Raw genomic sequence first — 21573 nt, forward strand, 5'->3', positions numbered from 1 at the left:
TCACCTTCTGAACTTCCTCCACAAACTCCTCCAGACTGAGGCAGACGGCGGACTGTTACTCCCACACCGCTGTGGCCCAGGCCAATGCCCTCCCGGACATCAGTGTTATGATGTACGCTATCCTAATGCGGTCCGAGGGGAATGAAAAGGGCTGCAGCTCAATTGAGGGAACACTGGGGGAGAGAAACCCGGCAGGTTCCGGAATCTCCAGCGTAGCGCTCCGGAGGAGATAAGCGAGGTTCTCAGGACATTGGGGTAGGCTGGGAGATTATGTGTATGACCCGCTGCCCAGTGGTGAATTGCTCCAGCAATATATTGAACACCTAGTCATGGCGTTCTGCCAGGGTATGGAGTCCCTCCATAAGACATTGCAGTAACTCCTCGTGTCTTCCAATGGTGGCTCCTTACAGGGAGACAGCATTGTGGAGCTGGTCTGAGTCTGCTGGGTCTGTCATAGCCAGTTCGTACTATCACGTTACAGGTAAGACCCAGATGCAGACAGTGTCGAAGTAACAAAAGTTTATTACTAGTACAAAGGCAGGCAAACGACAGGTCAAGGGCAGGCAGAGGACAGAAATCAAGATAGGGTGCAAAAGGTCCAGAACGGCAAGCAGTCTCAGGGTCAGAGCATCCAGGGGTCAATAATCCAGTGTGGTTTGGCAAGGTACAGAACGGCAGGCAGGCTCAGGGTCAGTGTAGGCAGAATGGTCAAAACTGGGGAAAACTGGAACAGACAGGGAGCAAGGGGGAAACCGCTGGTAGGTTTCACAAAACAAAATGAACTGACAACAGACAGAGAACACAGGTATACAGTTGAAGTCTGAAGTTTACCTACACTTAGGTTTTTCAACCACTCAACAAATGTCTTGTTAACAAACTATAGTTTTGGCAAGTCGGTTAGGACGTCTACTTTGTGCATGACACAAGTAATTGTTCCAACAATTGTTTACAGACAGATTATTTCACTTACAATTCACTATCACAATTCCAGTGGGTCAGAAGTTTACATACACTAAGTTGACTGTGCCTTTAAACAGCTTGGAAAATTCCAGAAAATGCTGTCATGGCTTTAGAAGCTTCTGATAGGCTAATTGACATAATTTGAGTTTATTGGAGGTGTACCTGTGGATGTATTTCAAGGCCTACCTTCAAACACAGTGCCTCTTTGCTTGATATCATGGGAAAATCAAAAGAAATCAGCCAAGACCTCAGATTTGTATTTTTTTAGACCTCCACAAGTCTGGGTCATCCTTGGGATCAATTTCTAAATGCCTGAAGGTACCACGTTCATCTGTACAAACAATAGTACACAAGTATAAACACCATGGGACCATGCAGCCTTCATACCGCTCAGGAAGGAGACACGTTCTGTCTCCTAGAGATGAACGTACTTTGGTGCTAAAAGTGCAAATCAATCCCAGAACAACAGCAAAGGACCCTGTGAAGATGCTGGAGGAAACGGGTACAAAAGTATCTATATCCACAGTAAAACGAGTCCTACAGTGGGGGAAAAAAGTATTTGATCCCCTGCTGATTTTGTATGTTTGCCCAGTGACAAAGAAATGATCAGTCTATAATTTTAATGGTAGGTTTATTTGAACAGTGAGAGACAGAATAACAACAAAAATATCCAGAAAAACGCATGTAAAAAATGTTATAAATTGATTTGCATTTTAATGAGGGAAATAATTATTTGACCCCCTCTCAATCAGAAAGATTTCTGGCTCCCAGGTGTCTTTTATACAGGTAACGAGCTGAGATTAGGAGCACACTCTTAAAGGGATGTCAGAGACAAGATTGTAGACTTACACAAGGCTGGAATGGGCTACAAGACCATCGCCAAGCAGCTTGGTGAGAAGGTGACAACATTTGGTGCGATTATTCGCAAATGGAAGAAACACAAAAGAACTGTCAATATCCCTCGGCCTGGGGCTCCATGCAAGATCTCACCTCGTGGAGTGCAATGATCATGAGAACGGTGAGGAATCAGCCCAGAACTACACGGGAGGATCTTGTCAATGATCTCAAGGCAGCTGGGACCATAGTCACCAAGAAAACAATTAGTAACACACTACGCCGTGAAGGACTGAAATCCTGCAGCGCCCGCAAGGTCTCCCTGCTCAAGAAAGCACATATACATGCCCGTCTGAAGTTTGCCAATGAACATCTGAATGATTCAGAGGGCAACTGGGTGAAAGTGTTGTGGTCAGATGAGATCAAAATGGAGCTCTTTGACATCAACTCAACTCGCCGTGTTTGGAGGAGGAGGAATGCTGCCTATGACCCCAAGAACACCATCTCCACCGTCAAACATGGAGGTGGAAACATGTTTTGGGGGTGTTTTTCTGCTAAGGGGACAGGACAACTTCACCGCATCAAAGGGACGATAGACGTGGCCATGTATCGTTAAATCTTGGGTGAGAACCTCCTTCCCTCAGCCAGGGCATTGAAAATGGGTCGTGGATGGGTATTCCAGCATGACAATGACCCAAAATACACAAAGGAGTGGCTCAAGAAGAAGCACATTAAGGTCCTGGAGTGGCCTAGCCAGTCTCCAGACCTTAATCCCATAGAAAATCTGTGGAGGGAGCTGAAGGTTCGAGTTGCCAAACGACAGCCTCGAAACCTTAATGACTTTGAGAAGATCTGCAAAGAGGAGTGGGACAAAATCCCTCCTGAGATGTGTGCAAACCTGGTGGCCAACTACAAGAAACGTCTGACCTCTGTGATTGCCACCAAGGGTTTTGCCACCAAGTACTAAGTCATGTTTTGCAGAGGGGTCAAATACTTATTTCCCTCATTAAAATGCAAATCATTTTATAACATTTTTGACGTGTTTTTCTGGATTCTTTTGTTGTTATTCTGTCTCTCACTGTTCAAATAAACCTACCATTAAAATTATAGACTGATCATTTCTTTGTAAGTGGGCAAACGTACAAAATCAGCATTGGATCAAATCCTTTTTCCCCCACTGTATATTGACAAAACCTGAAAGGCCGCTCGGCAAGGAAGAAGCCACTGCTCCAAAACCGCCATAAAAAAGCCAAACTACTTTTTTCAACTGCACATGGGGACAAAGATTGTACTTTTTGGAGAAATGTCCTCTGGTCTGATGAAACAAAAATAGAACTGTTTGGCCATAATGACCATTGTTAAGTTTGGAGGAAAAAGGGAGAGGCTTGCAAGCCGAGAACACCATCCCAACCGTGAAGCACGGGGGTGACAGCATCATGCTGTGGGGGTGCTTTGCTGCAAGAGTGACTGGTGCACTTCACAAAATAGATGGCATCATGGGGCAGGAAAATTATGTGGATATATCAAAGCAACATCTCAAGACATCAGTCAGGAAGTTGAAGCTTGGTCGCAAATGTGTCTTCCAAATAGACAATGACCCCAAGCATACTTCCAAAGTTGTGGCAAAATGGCTTAAGGACAACAAAGTCAAGGTATTGGAGTGGCCATCACAAAGGCCTGACCTCAATCCTACTGAAAATTCGTGGGCAGACCTGAAAAAGTGTGTGTGAGCAAGGAGGCCTAGAAACCTGACTCAGTTAGACCAGCTCTGTCAGGAGGAATGGGCCAAAATTCACCCAACTTATTATGGGAAGCTTGTGGAAGGGTACCCAAAACGTTTGACCCAAGTTAAACAATTTAAAGGCAATTCTAGCAAATACTAATTGAGTGTATGTAAACTTCTGACCCACTGGGAATGTGATGAAAGAAATAAAAGCTGAAATAAATAATTCTCTCTACTATTATTCTGACATTTCACGTTCTTAAAATAAAGTGGTGATCCTAACTGACCTGAACAGGGAGTTTTTACTGGGATTGCATGTCAGGAATTGTGAAAAACTGAGTGTTAATGTATTTGGCTAAGGTGTATGTAAACTTCCGACTTCAATGGTAGTCTCCTGCTATGTGCTGTTCCAGCTCGCACAAGCCAAGGCTACTGCCTTACTCAGGGACCTGTGATGCCGCCTCTGAAATCACCACACAATGTTAAAAATGAAAGAAAAAATATATCCTTTTTGTATGATCTACTATCGACATTATACATTTATTTTGGTGGTGGGGATGGGCCTCCATAATTTGAAGTGGCTCAGTGCAGGTAAAAACTCAATAAAATTTGTCTCAAATTTTTGGAAAATGTCTATACATTTCAGCTGTATCAAAATTATTGCACTAGAAGTGTTAGTCTGAACAAAGCAATTCTGTTCATACTGCCTTGTTTCAAAAGGGGGAAACTGTCAGGCGAGCGTTGTGCGCTACTTCCGAAGGTTGCGGTAGAAAGTTAGCAAGTTCACATTATAAAAAAAAGTATAGCCAAGGGTGTTCTCCCAAAACCTCTAGAGAATCTGTCGTAGTGTGAAAAGGGTCAAAGTTGCCTCCACCACTCCCGCTAATTGAGCAACTTGCAACTTTTTTATTTGATTGATGGAAATGGTGTGTGTATATGACGAGGACGCAATGTATTTTGAAAGATGAGATGTTGAGGATTATAATAAATACTGCTTTGATGTCATACAAGCAAGCCATGTGCACTTCACATTTCCATATCATAAAACTCATGTAATATACAGTGGTTTATGATCAGTTGCAAGATGCTATGGCATTATACCCTGGGGTGTCCTAAATAGAATGAGCCTATGTTGTATTGGGAATACATTTTTTCCACAGACCACACATATACTCAGCAAAAAAAAGAAACGTCCTCTCACTGTCAACTGCGTTTATTTTCAACAAAATGAACATGTGTAAATATTTGGGGGTCAAAATCAAAAGTAACAGTCAGTATCTGGTGTGGCCACCAGCTGCATTAAGTACTGCGGTGCATCTCCTCATGTGCTGCTCAGTCCGATGATGCTGTGACACACCGCCCCAGACCATGACGGACCCTCCACTTCCAAATCGATCCCGCTCCAGAGTACAGGCCTCGGTGTAACGCTCATTCCTTCAACGATAAACGCAAACCCGACCATCACCCCTGGTGAGACAGAACTCTGACTTGTCAGAGAAGAGCACTTTTTGCCAGTCCTGTCTGGTCAAGCGACAGTGGGTTTGTGCCCATAGGCGACGTTGTTGCCGGTGATGTCTGGTGAGGACCTGCCTTACAACAGGCTTACAAGCCCTCAGTCCAGCCTCTCTCAGCCTATTGCGGAAAGTCTGAGCAATGATGGAGGGATTGTGCGTTCCTGGTGTAACTCGGGCAGTTGTTGTTGCCATGCTGTACTTGTCCCGCAGGTGTGATGTTCGAATGTACCGATCCTGTGCAGGTGTTGTTACACATGGTCTGCCATTGCGAGGACGATCAGCTGCCCTGGCCAAATCTGCAGTCCTCATGCCTCCATTCAGCATGCCTAAGGCACGTTCACGCAGATGAGCAGGGACCGTGAGCATCTTTCTTTTTATGTTTTTCAGAGTCAGTAGAAAGGCCTCTTTAGTGTCCTAAGTTTTCATAACTGTGATCTTAATTGCCTACCGTCTGTAAGCTGTTAGTGTCTTAACGACCGTTCATTGAACAAGCATGGGAAACAGTGTTTAAACCCTTTACAATGAAGATCTGTGAAGTTTTTTGGATTTTTACGAATTATCTTTGAAAGACAGGGTTTAGAATGGAGTCATGCACTTATGATTCCATTCTATGCCCACACAAATGACGATCTGCTTCTCTGAATTGCCTTGTGAAAACCTAACACTGTAAGATCATTTTTTTGAATTTAGCTAGTTATGCTGGCAATAGATCAAGCTTTCAAATTATGCCCACCCTAACCCAGAATGTGATTTGTAATGGAACATTTTTGAATTGTGTAAACAACAGTAGTATTTGTGTGAAGGCAGGGATGCAGGTCTGTGTTCCAAGCAAAACAACTTCAAGTGTGCTTGCTCTAGTTCCTCAACCTCACAGCTAGGAGAGCAAAAAAAAGGCACCTTATAATTGAGGACTCTTTTTTTGAGTCATAAAAGTGCATTGAAATAACTTAGGAACTGTGCACACTTTGGGGAGGTGTGTGGCCAATTTGAGACACCAGATAGACCTCTTACTCAAACCCGTGTAATTATGTTGAATCTACCACAAATTTCCTGTGAATATTCTTATCATATTATTGAATGTATCCAGAGTATTTTCAGATTTCCTATTAACAAACGTGGCAGAAAGTACAGTAAATGTAAAATGTAAATAAAATCAAAAGTGTAATGTTTGGATTGAGTCTTGTGTCAGTTGAACTGTTTAGTCTAATAATTTTCCCATAATCTCCAATCTGTTCCCTTTTAATTGCTACCATGGTTATGCATACACATTTTAATTTAGCCTTATAGGCCAATACCCATGAGTGTAAGGGGTTAAGAGAAACACAGTCTTTGGTTGACCCCTATAGCAACACTTTACAAGCCTGTGGCACTATGCCACCATCTTTATTTAGGCCTATTCATTTCCATAAACCTACAGTTTGTGTGACTCAGAAGTATAATATTGAACTGATTATGAGGTGACTTGTTGGTTTGTCAAAAAGTTAAATACTGTATTGAGGCCAAAAGCACCCCAACTGTGCCCAATTCCTGCTTTTACTTTCACGCTTTTGATAGAATTGCGGCCTGATTCTTCAGGATTGCAATATCCCCTCATGTACAGCAAGACCTATGGAGCCCTACAACTGGAGGCAAGTTCTTTGGTCTAGTGATCAAACCAGTGGAGCATGAGTGCTTTTGGCAGCCTCCCCCTACACTTAAATACCCTGAGGTGGATAAGATGGAGTCTATTGGGTGGGGTGTCGTCTATGTATCATCAGTAGTATCTCTTACTTACCTCATAAAAAGATTATGAGGAAACTCTAGGTTTAACACATTATTGTGTGCATATGTGTGTGTGCATGTGTGTGTGTGCGTAATCATGTGTGTTTCTCCTTTAGACGAGCTGAAGGAGAAGCTACAGGACTTTGTGTCTGCGACCAACAGCCAGCGGCCCGGCTTCATCAAGGTGGTGCGCCATGATAAGCAGGAGGGTCTGATCCGCTCCAGGGTGAGTGGGTGGAGGGCGGCCACCGCTCCGGTTGTGGCCCTGTTCGACGCCCACGTGGAGTTCAACATAGGCTGGTGAGTCACATGACATATACACAAAGTGCATTAACACACTTCAATACACTGATTTGTGAAGCATATAGGTTCTCAGGTACAGCACTCTATGGCCATGCTCAAAGCCACATTTGATCGAAGACTATTGCCTTCTGAGGTATAGCTAAGAGTTGCCAGTGTGTTGGCATGGCATGTTGTCTATGATGACAGTATGGCAGGAAGTGTGTGAGGCCTTCTGTAGGCCCTTCCCATACTTCCCTGGGGCACAACGATCATTGCTCTGACAGAGTTCTCATACCGTCGAATTGTGGTCTCAACAGCCTGACCCAAATCTGTCAGGGCGGTTTGAACAGCATCCCAAGTATTTCTGTTTTTAATCTGTGCTGATTCGGTATTAAACCTACATAGCACAAATAGCATCCCTCAGGAATGCTTTTACCTAGATGTGCACTTGCTACAGGCTGATTCATTGTTTCAGTCTGAATACTTGGCAGGAGCGCCTACGCACATGGTTTGTTCAGAATACAATAGATTAATTTTCCAACTCAGCTTCTACAACCTAATCTGTTTTTATTGTCACACACTAGATAGGTGCAGAGAAATGTGTTGTTTTACAGGGCCAGCCATAGTAGTACAGCATCCCTGGAGCAAACTATGGTTAAGTGCCTTGCTCAAGGGCACATCAAAAGATTGAATACCTGAGCCAAGAAAGTGAACAAACTAGCGACCTTTCGTTTACTAGCCCAACGCTCTAACCGCTAGGCTACCTGCCACCCTGTAACTATCGGTATGTGGCTAATCCAAGCCATTACTGAGCATGATTGCACAATTATTGTATACTGTTTGCATTGTTTTTGTGTATGAATGAATCATTAACACATCTATGCTCTATTCTCACGTTTCTGTTTTCCCAGTGGCTTATATTTTACATATACATTTTAGTCATTTAGCAGACACTCTTATCCTAGAGCGACTTATAATTAGTGCATTCATCTTAAGATAGCTGGGTGAGACAACCACATATCACAGTCGTAGTAATACATGTTCCCTCAAAGTAGTTATCAGCAAAGTCAGTGCTAGTAGGAAAATACAAATTTTTATATATATATTTTTTTGGGACCCTTAGTTACAATGGACCCAACAGAAAGCTAGTTGCAGAGTTTTTATACACTGCTCAAAAAAATAAAGGGAACACTTAAACAACACAATGTAACTCCAAGTCAATCACACTTCTGTGAAATCAAACTGTCCACTTAGGAAGCAACACTGATTGACAATACATTTCACATGCTGTTGTGCAAATGGAATAGACAACAGGTGGAAATTATAGGCAATTAGCAAGACACCCCCAATAAAGGAGTGGTTCTGCAGGTGGTGACCACAGACCACTTCTCAGTTCCTATGCTTCCTGGCTGATGTTTTGGTCACTTTTGAATGCTGGCGGTGCTTTCACTCTAGTGGTAGCATGAGACGGAGTCTACAACCCACACAAGTGGCTCAGGTAGTGCAGCTCATCCAGGATGGCACATCAATGCGAGCTGTGGCAAGAAGGTTTGCTGTGTCTGTCAGCGTAGTGTCCAGAGCATGGAGGCGCTACCAGGAGACAGGTCAGTACATCAGGAGACGTGGAGGAGGCCGTAGGAGGGCAACAACCCAGCAGCAGGACCGCTACCTCCGCCTTTGTGCAAGGAGGAGCACTGCCAGAGCCCTGCAAAATGACCTCCAGTAGGCCACAAATGTGCATGTGTCTGCTCAAACGGTCAGAAACAGACTCCATGAGGGTGGTATGAGGGCCCGACGTCCACAGGTGGGGGTTGTGCTTACAGCCCAACACCGTGCAGGACGTTTGGCATTTGCCAGAGAACACCAAGATTGGCAAATTCGCCACTGGCGCCCTGTGCTCTTCACAGATGAAAGCAGGTTCACACTGAGCACATGTGACAGACGTGACAGAGTCTGGAGACGCCGTGGAGAACGTTCTGCTGCCTGCAGCATCCTCCAGCATGACCGGTTTGGCGGTGGGTCAGTCATGGTGTGGGGTGGCATTTCTTTGGGGGGCCGCACAGCCCTCCATGTGCTCGCCAGAGGTAGCCTGACTGCCATTAGGTACCGAGATGAGATCCTCAGACCCCTTGTGAGACCATATGCTGGTGCGGTTGGCCCTGGTCCTCCTAATGCAAGACAATGCTAGACCTCATGTGGCTGGAGTGTATCAGCAGTTCCTGCAAGAGGAAGGCATTGATGCTATGGACTGGCCCGCCCTTTCCCCAGACCTGAATCCAATTGAGCACATCTGGGACATCATGTCTCGCTCCATCCACCAACGCCACATTGCACCACAGACTGTCCAGGAGTTGGCGGATGCTTTAGCCCAGGTCTGGGAGGAGATCCCTCAGGAGACCATCCGCCACCTCATCAGGAGCATGCCCAGGCGTTGTAGGGAGGTCATACAGGCACGTGGAGGCCACACACACTACTGAGCCTCATTTTGACTTGTTTTAAGGACATTACATCAAAGTTGGATCAGCCTGTAGTGTGGTTTTCCACTTTAATTTTGAGTGTGACTCCAAATCCAGACCTCCATGGGTTGATAAATTGGATTTCCATTGATTATTTTTGTGTGATTTTGTTGTCAGCACATTCAACTATGTAAAGAAAAAAGTATTTAATAAGATTATTTCATTCATTCAGATCTAGGATGTGTTATTTTAGTGTTCCCTTTATTTTTTTGAGCAGTGTATATTGCACATGGTCCTCGTTTACATGTGTAGGATAGGTAATTGAGATACCTTCTCACATACTCAAACTTAATTGCGTTCTACTATGTGTTTGAAGGGCTGAGCCTATTCTCATGAGAATTCAGGAGGACAGAACACGCATAATCTCTCCGTCGTTTGATAACATCAAATACGACACGTTTGAGATTGAAGAGTACCCACTGTCTGCTCAGGGCTTCGACTGGGAGCTGTGGTGCCGCTACCTCAACCCACCCAAGTCCTGGTTTCACCAGGCCAACAACAGTGCTCCAATTAGGTAGGTAGAAATATGGGTACTTATGAATATAGATTCTTTCAGCGCTTTTGTATGCAGGCAGAATGTGATGGTTGCATTGTTTCATAACACCTGTTAAAACATGCAGTGTGTTTTCTGATTTACAAGGAAAATGCATACATACAGTATACATGCCAATTAAGCATCCAGGTGTATTAGAATATACTGTAAGTCATGTGAACACAATATTATTTCGATATATTTTATTTGGGGTAAAACAGTTTGTACAAATATAAAAAATACAGTATTTAAGTACAACATACCGAGAAGATGACACATGAAAGCGTAAAAACACTTATTTCCTTGTGTAGGACAAAAACAGGACATGACACATAGGTAAACACATTGAAATACACATTGATTGATTAATGTGTTCATGACTCCCACGTTCTTATTTTTTAGTTCAGCAAAGTATCCAGTAGTTCGACTAACACATGTAAATACATTTTGTATCTACTCCATGTGTGATGGTGTAGGAGCCCTTCTCTGATTGGCTGCTTCGTGGTGGACAGGCTGTACTTTGAGGAAATTGGCCTGCTTGACGAGGGGATGGAGGTGTACGGGGGCGAGAACGTGGAGCTGGGGGTCAGGGTGAGTAATGACGCCATCTCCAGCAGGCACAGGGCATCGTTCATTTAGGCAGTGGCTCTGATCCTGGAGAATTAACAGCGATAATGACCCACACTGTTTTTGGCAGCCCTACCTTTAGAGTTTGGCCTCCCTCTACTTTTTATGTAAAGTGTCCTCTGGCTCAAAGCGTTGTGCGGTCTGTAATTAGAACACATTAACAATGTGTAGTAAGAGGACTAGGAGGAGTTATACCACCCCAAAGTCATAATTTTTTTTCTACTTCAGTCTTTAAAGGACCCCTTATTTCCTAGCAAAGAAAAATGTCAGATTTTAAACCAACACCTTTTATAGACTTCAAAGAGTGCTTTGGGTTGTGCCAGTTATATTTATCTGTGTTAATCTTACGTCATATTTTCAAACTATCGAGAATACCTCCAGTCAAGTATATCCCCTGTATGTGTGAGTGACAGGCCATTCCCCTGCCTCAGCTCTGTCTCCGAGGCAGAGTCAGTGGATCTCAGCAGTACAATGAGCAGATGGGCCAGAGGAGGCACGACTTCCCCAGGGAGGTCTAATAATAACCCTGCTACACTCACTGTACATATACCGCCACTAAAACAGCAATCAACTCCAACAATAACACCCAGAGACAGGGGACAAACACAGTCTTCCTCCAGCTGTATTCTGTAGATTACAGCGCAGCCTCAGACAGACAGAGAGAGAGAGAGAGAAGGCTTACCATGTGATGCCAACGTGGGGAAATATCCATCCTCGGTAATGACAGAGATGTAATCAACAGTCACTCTTTAGGAAAGAGGAGGAGATTAGTCCCATAAGGAATTTTCCTTCATAAAATTACATGCTTTTAGGATTTGGGGCTTGATAATGGCCCTGCTGATTGCTTTCTGCTGAAAACATTGGTGATTTTATCACCTACATAATACATCAGTGTCCTGCATACCGCTATGTACAAACAGTTGATGAATTATTTCAGTTAACTCTACCTCTAAAAATAGAGACAAAGGAAATCTGTGCCTCCGGATGTGCTGCTTGAGCCCTGTGGAGCCCCTCTGGACGGAGTCATATAGGAAGTGATCCCTGGATGGAGGGTTAATGTGATGTAGCCTGCAGCCCTTGTCTGTGTCCTGGATGTGTGGACTGATAGGAGGCGTTGGTCTGACAGAAGGTGATGCAGTGAACTGAGAGCTGCAGGACTGGAGCCCATAGAGGCCCTGGAACTGGTCCCAGATCAGCAACCCCATTGAGCTCCAGCAGGGCCGGCCTGTTGCAGCATATTGGTCCTGCCTGCAGACCACCTACCTGCACACACTCTGGCTGACACCAGAACAGCGCTAAGGGACATTCACAGATACACTCACACACAAGGCCAACACTGCTGCACAGCGCAGGGGACCTTTCTGGTCCAGGCTTGGGCTTAATCTGTAGGGGGATGTCCTGGGTGTATCAGGATGACAGCTGCACCATGTTCACATTCTGTCACTGGAAGAAAATATACAAGGATCATGAAATGTCATGTGAATGGCATTTACAATGAATGGTGTTCATTTATTTATTGTATGTGTCAGAGATTAACATAACCGTCCCCTGTGTGCTGCTTTAGCTTGCAGAATGTGTGGCTAGGGAATGGAAATGGACAGTAGTGCTGACTGGCTGTTGTTGGAGCTAGAGGGCACAACATGTTTCTGTCTTTTCTGATGAAAAACCCAGCTGTAGACGACGGCCAAATCTAAATTATATTTCTGAAAGATAATCCCTCAAATCTAATTCGGTAATAAAACACAAAGCAGAAATGTACTTTGTTTTGCTAGAGGGTGAGAATTAGGGTTGAATATTTTCCTGGTATTTTACAAATGTTCCATCCTGAGTATTTCCCGCCAAAACCGGGAGTGTCATTATAAAGTATATAAATAGGCCTATGTCTGGATTTGATTAGAGCTTTAATCGAAAAATTCAAGCCTGAGCTATTAAATACATTTTATGGGCCCTACATTCGACATTTAATGAGCCCAAGCTCAAAAAAGACCAAATGATTGTGCCGTTATTCAAAACATATTATATAAGCTACTGCACATTACCCACGACAGAAAACATAAAAGCCCATAGATGTAGCTAGCTATATGCTCTCTTAGGTAAATAAATGAAACTAGCTCCAGTAGGCTAAACCTTTTGATTGTGAACTGTATTACTGTACTGTATTGTATTACACTGTAGCCTATTATATTGTAGCCTATTTTACACACATCGTTCAAACCATGATAAAGGATGGACAGAACATCCAATTCTGGTGCAGCACATGCGGCCTACAAAGTTACAAGTATAGGCTAAAGAATTGGATTTTAAATGTTTAAATATAATAGGGCCTATTTTTCAAATGTCTAGGCTGGCACATATATACACCTTTCATAATATTTCAACTAATGTTATTAGCCTGCCTCCTCTTTCGCTCTATTGTTGCTTCATTCCTTCCTCGCTTTTAACCTCTCTGGGCTAGGTGGGACGCTTGCGTCCCACCTACTCAACAGCCAGTGTAATCCCGTGGCGCGATATTCAAATACCTCAAAAATGCAAAAACTTCAATTTTTCAAACATATGACTATTTTACACCATTTTAAAGACAAGACTCTCGTTAATCTAACCACACTGTCCGATTTCAAAAAGGCTTTACAACGAAAGCAAAACATTAGATTATGTCAGCAGAGTACCCAGCCAGAAATAATCAGACACCCATTTTTCAAGCTAGCATATAATGTCACATAAACCCAAACCACAGCTAAATGCAGCACTAACCTTTGATGATCTTCATCAGATGACAACCCTAGGACATTATGTTATACAATACATGCATGTTTTGTTCAATCAAGTTCATATTTATATCAAAAACCAGCTTTTTACATTAGCATGTGACTAGCATGTGACTAGCATTCCCACCGAACACTGCCGGTGAATTTACTAAATTACTCACGATAAACGTTCACAAAAAGCATAACAATTATTTTAAGAATTATAGATACAGAACTCCTCTATGCACTCGATATGTCCGATTTTAAAATAGCTTTTCAGTGAAAGCACATTTTGCAATATTCTCAGTAGATAGCCCGGCATCACAGGGCTAGCTATTTAGACACCCAGCAAATTTAGCACTCACCAAAGTCAGATTTACTATAAGAAAAATGTTATTACCTTTGCTGTCTTCGTCAGAATGCACTCCCAGGACTTCTACTTCAATAACAAATGTTGGTTTGGTTCAAAATAATCCATAGTTATATCCAAACAGCGGCGTTTTGTTCGTGCGTTCAAGACACTATCCGAAAGGGTAAATAAGGGTGACGAGCATGGCACAATTCGTGACAAAAAATGTCTAAATATTCCATTACCGTACTTCGAAGCATGTCAACCGCTGTTTAAAATCAATTTTTATGCCATTTTTCTCATAAAAAAGTGATAATATTCCGACCGGGAATCTGCGTTTAGGTAAACAGACGAAAGAAAATAAAGCATTCGGTCGACTCGGGCACGCGCCTAAGCCCATAGTACTCTGATCGGCCACTTGCCAAAAGCGATAATGTGTTTCAGCCAGAGGCTGCCTCGATATCGTTCAGCTTTTTCCCGGGCTCTGAGAGCCTATGGGAGCCGTAGGAAGTGTCACGTTAGAGCAAAGATCCTCAGTCTTCAATAAAAATAGCCAAGATGAAACACAACTTGTCAGACAGGCCACTTCCTGCATGGAATCTTCTCAGGTTTTGGCCTGCCATTTGAGTTCTGTTATACTCACAGACACCATTCAAACAGTTTTAGAAACTTTAGGGTGTTTTCTATCCAAAGCCAATAATTATATGCATATTCTAGTTACTGGGCAGGAGTAGTAACCAGATTAAATCGGGTACGTTTTTTTATCCGGCCGTGTCAATACTGCCCCCTAGCCCTAACAGGTTAAATAGTACCAGCAAAACACCAGTCTCAACGTCAACAGTGAAGAGGCGACTCCGGGATGCTGGCCTTTTAGGATGCAAACAATGTTCTTCCCCAAAAACATAGCAAAATGGCAATCTGTTTCAGTAGCTATAGTTAGGTAGCTAACTATATAGCTAGGTGTCATCTAAAATAACCCTAATTTATAAGACAGTTCTTATTTGATTAACGGTTGTCGGACCCATCTATGTGAAGCTGGCCACAATAAGGATTAGCCACAATAGTGGACTTTGCGGTTAGCCTTCAAAATAAAAGTATGACATTAGCAGTGATGCAAATTAATACATATATAGTAGAATTATGCCATAATTTAATAGATAATGCTAAATGAGGTTGGAATGTTATATAAAATCAACAAAAGACAATCATTTGTTAATTTGACAATCTGTTGAAATCACACTGGATATATTATACTTTAGAATTGCATTGGGAGCATACTTATTTCACTGTACAGCCTTACCTATGGATTGTGGATCAATGACATGGGGCATCAGTCTACTCAGTGACACCCAGAGAACATTAGCATCGTAGCTCTTATTGCGAGACTCTGAAACAACTGTGAATTGACCCACATTTATTGTCAACCTATGTGTATTGAACACTATTCCAGAGGAAAAACAATACTGCGTGGATGTTTTGGAGTCAGATAACTCTGAGGAGGACATTGTGAAAAAATATATTGAGTAGACCGATACCCCATTTCATTGATCCCCAATCCTTAAGTAAAGCTGTACAGTGCAATGTGAATGTCAATACACTCAATAGGCTGACTTGGGAGGGGATTTCACACAGTCACAGTCCCGTGATATCAAATCAAAGTTTATTTGTCACATGCGCCGAATACAACAGGTGTAGACCTTACAGTGAAATGCTTACTTACAGGCTCTAACCAATAGTGCAAAAAAGGTGTTAGGTGAACAATAAGTAAAGAAATAAAACAACAGTAAAAAGACAGGCTATATACAGTAGCAAGGCTGATTTGACAGACACCGGTTAGTCAGGCTGATTTGAGGTAGTATGTACATGTAGATATGGTTAAAGTGACTATGCATATATGATGAACAGAGAGTAGCAGTAGCGTAAAAGAAGGGTTGGCGGGTGGTGGGTGGCGGGACACAATGCAGATAGCCCGGTTAGCCAATGTGCGGAAGCACTGGTTGGTCGGCCCAATTGAGGTAGTATGCACATGAATGTATAGCTAAAGTGACTATGCATATATGATAAACAGAGAGTAGCAGCAGCGTAAAAAGAGGGGTTGGGGGGGCACACAATGCAAATAGTCCAGGTAGTCATTTGATTACCTGTTCAGGAGGTTTATGGCTTGTGGGTAAAAACTGTTGAGAAGCCTTTTTGATAAGCGCTACAACGCTAATATTTGCGTAAACTCTTCACAGTTGTATTCTTTGGGTGTCACCGAGTAGACTGATATCCCATTTCATTGCTTCACATTCCAACCTTGTTTAACATTACCAAGTGTAAATATGGCATGATTCCACCAATTGTAAACTTCTGCATCACTTTCAAAGAGGTACTTTTATTTTGAAGGCAAATTCCGCTATTGTGCCTAATCCTTATTGTGGCTAGCTTCACAACACAGCCCGTTCAGGTCAAGCCTCGCTAGCCAGATGAAACTAGCAGGCTGCTTAAAACGTTAGCTTTGGGCAACAGGATTGAGTAGCTGGCTAGCCATTTATTTTCATGAACTGAAGTTCAATTTAAATAGGTGAACAACAAGTGGCTACCTAGCTAATACTTACAAGGATTCCTAAAACATTGCTAAGAATAATGAAAATAACTGCAGTTTCTACTGGTCATTGTTTTCAGGCTGGTTGTATTGGTGCTAGCTAGGTACCAAGCTAAAGCTAGCTAGCTACCCCAGAAGTAGCGGTCGAGCAAATAATGCCTTATTACTAAAGCGGTATTGTAAACACATCGTTTGTGGCCGGCGTGCTTGTTTGCATACTTTTTTTGTACAGCTTTGACAGTGCTACTTATAGTCGTGGTGGCGCTTGGCTTGCACGTGCAAATTCAGAACACACAACATTCTATAATAGAACTGTTATTTGACGTGTCAAATTAAAAGCTTATTTAACCGTCAAATAATGTTATTGTCAAATAGTGTTATTTGACCTGTATCTTTTTTGACACGCAAAGTCCCAAACGGCATACCATAGTATGTCGGGAAGCTAATAGCAGTGACACTATGACTGTGTAACTCTGGTAGGGCAACATCTGAACAATATCGCACTTGGTAACGTGTACCTGTGCTCAACCAGTCGCGAAAGTCAACATCACCACGACAGAGAATGGTTGATTGTCAAGGGCAATGAATTTCATTATCTTGCCGCTAATGGATTTCGCCTTTGAGTTGTCTCACTGAAATGTTCTTACTCTTTCAAATGACTGCTTGACTTGTTGACTGCTCGATCCACACAGCAGACATTGTGGGCTAGGTTAGGAATGCAACATTTAACATAGCTTCTTTACGTCATGTACCTACGTTATATAGGTATGCACATCAGCTTCTGACATCGGATTTTCACATCCGCGTTAAACTAGACATCGGGCCGATACCGATGTTGGCATTTTTAGCTAATATCGTCCGATTGCCGATATGTTCACCGATATATCGCACATCCCTAGAAATGATAGGTCTGTCCCCGCCCTGAGCGTTGATTCATCATGCTGAGGCCGTAGAGAAACCAGTTTTAGACATTGCATATAATTTAACAGTTCCATTTCACGTCATGCCGTTCATATAAATAATTTATTATAATTTACCGGTAATCAGGTTCCTGCCATTCAACCCTATTGAGAATGTTTGGCTTTGCATACATATTCTTTCATAACACCTGCACAGTTTGGAGATGCAGCCATTGTGACTTCTTTTGGATGGAGAAATTGGGATCGTTGAACACTGTGAAGAAGCTTATAGATCAGTTATGCAAATGTTATACGCTCTCTAAGACTGTTTATGAATAACCCTGTTAAATTAAAGGTTTTTGAATGAGTATGGATATGTATGGAAAGCATGAACATTTTCATATTAAAACATAACTAGCTTTAGACTAATTTATATCCTAGCCCTATCTTATCCCTATAAACAGTATACAATACAGTCATGTTGTGTATAAACAGGAGACATAGGATGCACCTACAGTTTGCTCTGCAACAGGTATCTCTGGTTGATAAGTACGTTCTGGAACTGCAAATGTAGTTGCAGACTGCATGGAAATTAACACATACTGCATAGAATGACTATTAATGTAGCCTATGTGTCACACAGAAGTAATTTACTTAAAATGTCAGGTAAAACAATTGACTTTTTATTAATGTTAAGGTCCATAGGCTTTGAGACTGTTTTGCTATATTAGTTATTGTAGGCAGGACATATTCCATAGATTCCAAAGCCAGTTGTACGCTGAATGTTGTGAACTGCTCCGTTCAACACCCTATTCACAATGTTGATGCAATAAGCCAATGGCTGGAAAACTATGTCATAACACATTCTCTGTGATGCTTGGTATACACAGCTCCTGTAACATGAAGTACAGTCTTGACATGTGAGAGAGAGAATGAGTGGGTTGTGAAATGGTTTTCCTGAAGAAGGTTCACCGAGGTCATGTGTCTGTAATCTGTCTGTCTGAGGTCATCATCTGTCTGGATCTGGCGTGTCCATACTCTGCCCCATGCCATAAGGGCTGAGAAGATTGGAGGATGATGATGAGGATGATGATAAGAGCAGTTTGATGTTCTTGAGGACCTATTCTGCACCTCCAATCAAAGACTGATGAAGATTTCTGTCTGTTCTCTGTCTGTAGTGTATTAACACCAGTTCACTTGGTTCACTCAGGTCAGGGGAAAATATTGACATACATGTATGTTACTTTTTCACAGATGCCTGTTTTGCCCCTTCAGTTTGTTTAGTAGAATCTCTGGATGGGGAAATAGGACTGTGGGTGTTGACATTGCCAGTTGGTTAGTTTGCCATGGATAAATGAGCACAGCAAACAGAGGAGAGGAGGTGACTCTGGAAAGCAAGACTGAACGCCTCTGTGAGAGAATATGACAGAGTGCCTTATCCTTGGAAGTACATCACAGCACAGCAGTCACAGACATCATCAATTACAGGACTTGCGTCATTGAGCTGTATCACTCCTGTAACGCTGTAGTCTGACTGTTGTGGTCTGTAATTGTGTGTTGTTCTGTGTGCTCTTGTTTCTCTTTCTGGGTCTGTCTGTGTGTGTGTGTGTGTGTGTGTGTGTGTGTGTGTGTGTGTGTGTGTGTGTGTGTGTGTGTGTGTGTGTGTCCTGCTTCGTATCCCCTGATAGACGACTTAGAGCTTTCTGTGGCTGTCCCTGAGTGCTATAGGTAGACAGAGGAAGGAAAACTCCTCCGCTGGGGCGGATCTACTCTCCATGCCAGTTCAGGTAGTGCTGTGGGCAGCAATGTAGGAAATGATAACATCGTGGAATGAGCATTTCCTCTCCAGAAACTCTGGAAGAACTCTGGAAGAACATCAGAGCTTTGTAGTGAATTTTTGTGTGTTGGACCTGACAAGAGGAGATGTGGAATGAATGTCGGTGTGCAGGAATTCTCAGGATGGAATGTTAGCCCGTTGGAGCCCGGTTGGATGTCAGTTAGTGCTGTGCTGTGGAGGGAGTCGAGAGGAGAGAGGCTCCTGACTGGAGGCTATGAGCTCTTCAGGGCCGGAGCAGAGAGATAAAAGCAGGCAGAGCACAGATATACAGAGCCACAGGGGACAAAGAGCAGACAGTTTTATCACAACAGTGATTCACAGCATTACCCTACATCTAAGAAAGAGCAGGCGATATGGCCATACTGTAGGAATGGTGTTACTGACATACTCTGAATTCTCTCCCTTTTTCTCATTCTCTCACACACTCTCTTTCTCTCTTCCTCTCTCGCTCTTGCTGTGTGTGTCTATCTCTCTCTCTCCCTCTCGCTCTCCTAGCAGCCATTAATCATGACATTAAGCATAAGGCACTGGGACTCCAAATGTCATCTCACATCAGGAATTAAAACTGTTACCCCACTAAGTCAGACACAGCATGTCAGATGTCAGTGAAGACATGGTGCTCCTTTTTGATGAGGCTTCTGGCACCCTCAACACCTCACAGTACTATCTGGACCAAGGAGAGGTATTTCCGGGTTTTCTTCTTCCTGGTTGGATCTGACAGGCTTTTTGGATCAAGTAGAGAGGTGGAACTTATGTAGCCTTGTCAGCCTCAGAGTAAGAGGCTTCAGATCTGAGTCTTTCTCCTGGAGCATCCTCTGGAGCTCTAGATCTGCTCTGGGTCTTTTCCTGCCCGGCAACATGATTTTAGCACAACTGATGATTAACCATGTTTTTCCCTCTGTCTTTTTATGTGTGATACCAGGTGTGGCAGTGTGGGGGCAGTGTGGAAGTCCTGCCCTGTGCCCGTATCGCCCATATAGAGCGTGCCCACAAGCCCTACACTGAGGACCTGACGTCTCACGTGAGACGGAACGCCCTGAGGGTGGCGGAGGTCTGGATGGACGAGTTTAAGAGCCATGTCTACATGGCCTGGAACATCCCCCAGGAGGTGAGAGTCTGTCAGCTGCTAACTGGATGGAGTCTACTGAACCATGTCTAATGGAGGGTGGGCAAGTGGTCAGGGTGGGGAATATTGTCTTACTAGTGGTAATTTGTAAATAAGGAGTGATGTATAGTGTAGTACGTTAGTGTACAGGTTTAGGATCTTAATTTGATCACCCTGTTGCAGGAGAATTTTCCTACAATGCAGGACATTTTAAACTTGTAGAGTATTTGAGGTTTAAAAAGGCTTCCGAAGTTTGTAAATTCCACTTTGAAATGTCAGACTTAATTTTCCCTTATCAAAAATATACTGCTCAAAAAAATAAAGGGAACACTTAAACAACACATCCTAGATCTGAATGAAAGAAATAAACGTATTAAATACTTTTTTCTTTACATAGTTGAATGTGCTGACAACAAAATCACACAAAAATAATCAATGGAAATCCAATTTATCAACCCATGGAGGTCTGGATTTGGAGTCACACTCAAAATTAAAGTGGAAAATCACACTCCAGGCTGATCCAACTTTGATGTAATGTCCTTAAAACAAGTCAAAATGAGGCTCAGTAGTGTGAGTGGCCTCCACGTGCCTGTATGACCTCCCTACAACACCTGGGCATGCTCCTGATGAGGTGGCGGATGGTCTCCTGAGGGGTCTCCTCCCAGACCTGGACTAAAGCATCCGCCAACTCCTGGACAGTCTGTGGTGCAACGTGGCATTGGTGGATGGAGCGAGACATGATGTCCCAGATGTGCTCAATTGGATTCAGGTCTGGGGAACGGGCGGGCCAGTCCATAGCATCAATGCCTTCCTCTTGCAGGAACTGCTGACACACTCCAGCCACATGAGGTCTAGCATTGTCTTGCATTAGGAGGAACCCAGGGCCAACCACACCAGCATATGGTCTCACAAGGGGTCTGAGGATCTCATCTCGGTACCTAATGGCAGTCAGGCTACCTCTGGCGAGCACATGGAGGGCTGTGCGGCCCCCAAAGAAATGCCACCCCACACCATGACTGACCCACCGCCAAACCGGTCATGCTGGAGGATGTTGCAGGCAGCAGAACGTTCTCCACGGCGTCTCCAGACTCTGTCACGTCTGTCACGTGCTCAGTGTGAACCTGCTTTCATCTGTGAAGAGCACAGGGCGCCAGTGGCGAATTTGCCAATCTTGGTGTTCTCTGGCAAATGCCAAACGTCCTGCACGGTGTTGGGCTGTAAGCACAACCCCCACCTGTGGATGTCGGGCCCTCATTACCACCCTCATGGAGTCTGTTTCTGACCGTTTGAGCAGACACATGCACAT

The 21573-nt window shown here is 43.4% G+C and overlaps 1 protein-coding gene across 2 annotated transcripts in view; it reads left to right on the top strand.

Annotated features, from left to right (window-relative positions):
- The window catches only part of LOC106562107 (polypeptide N-acetylgalactosaminyltransferase 18), a 102846-nt gene that overhangs the window by 60295 nt on the left and 20978 nt on the right, over positions 1–21573 (top strand). For both annotated transcript variants that reach the window (XM_014126700.2, XM_014126701.2), the window contains exons 4-7: positions 6909–7092; positions 9907–10104; positions 10599–10713; positions 20085–20270. In XM_014126700.2, coding sequence (XP_013982175.1) covers positions 6909–7092; positions 9907–10104; positions 10599–10713; positions 20085–20270 — 683 coding nt within the window. The remainder of the gene's footprint in view (positions 1–6908; positions 7093–9906; positions 10105–10598; positions 10714–20084; positions 20271–21573) is intronic.

Source organism: Salmo salar, chromosome ssa11 (genome assembly GCF_905237065.1).
Source record: "Salmo salar chromosome ssa11, Ssal_v3.1, whole genome shotgun sequence".
In the NCBI taxonomy this organism is placed as follows: domain Eukaryota; kingdom Metazoa; phylum Chordata; class Actinopteri; order Salmoniformes; family Salmonidae; genus Salmo; species Salmo salar.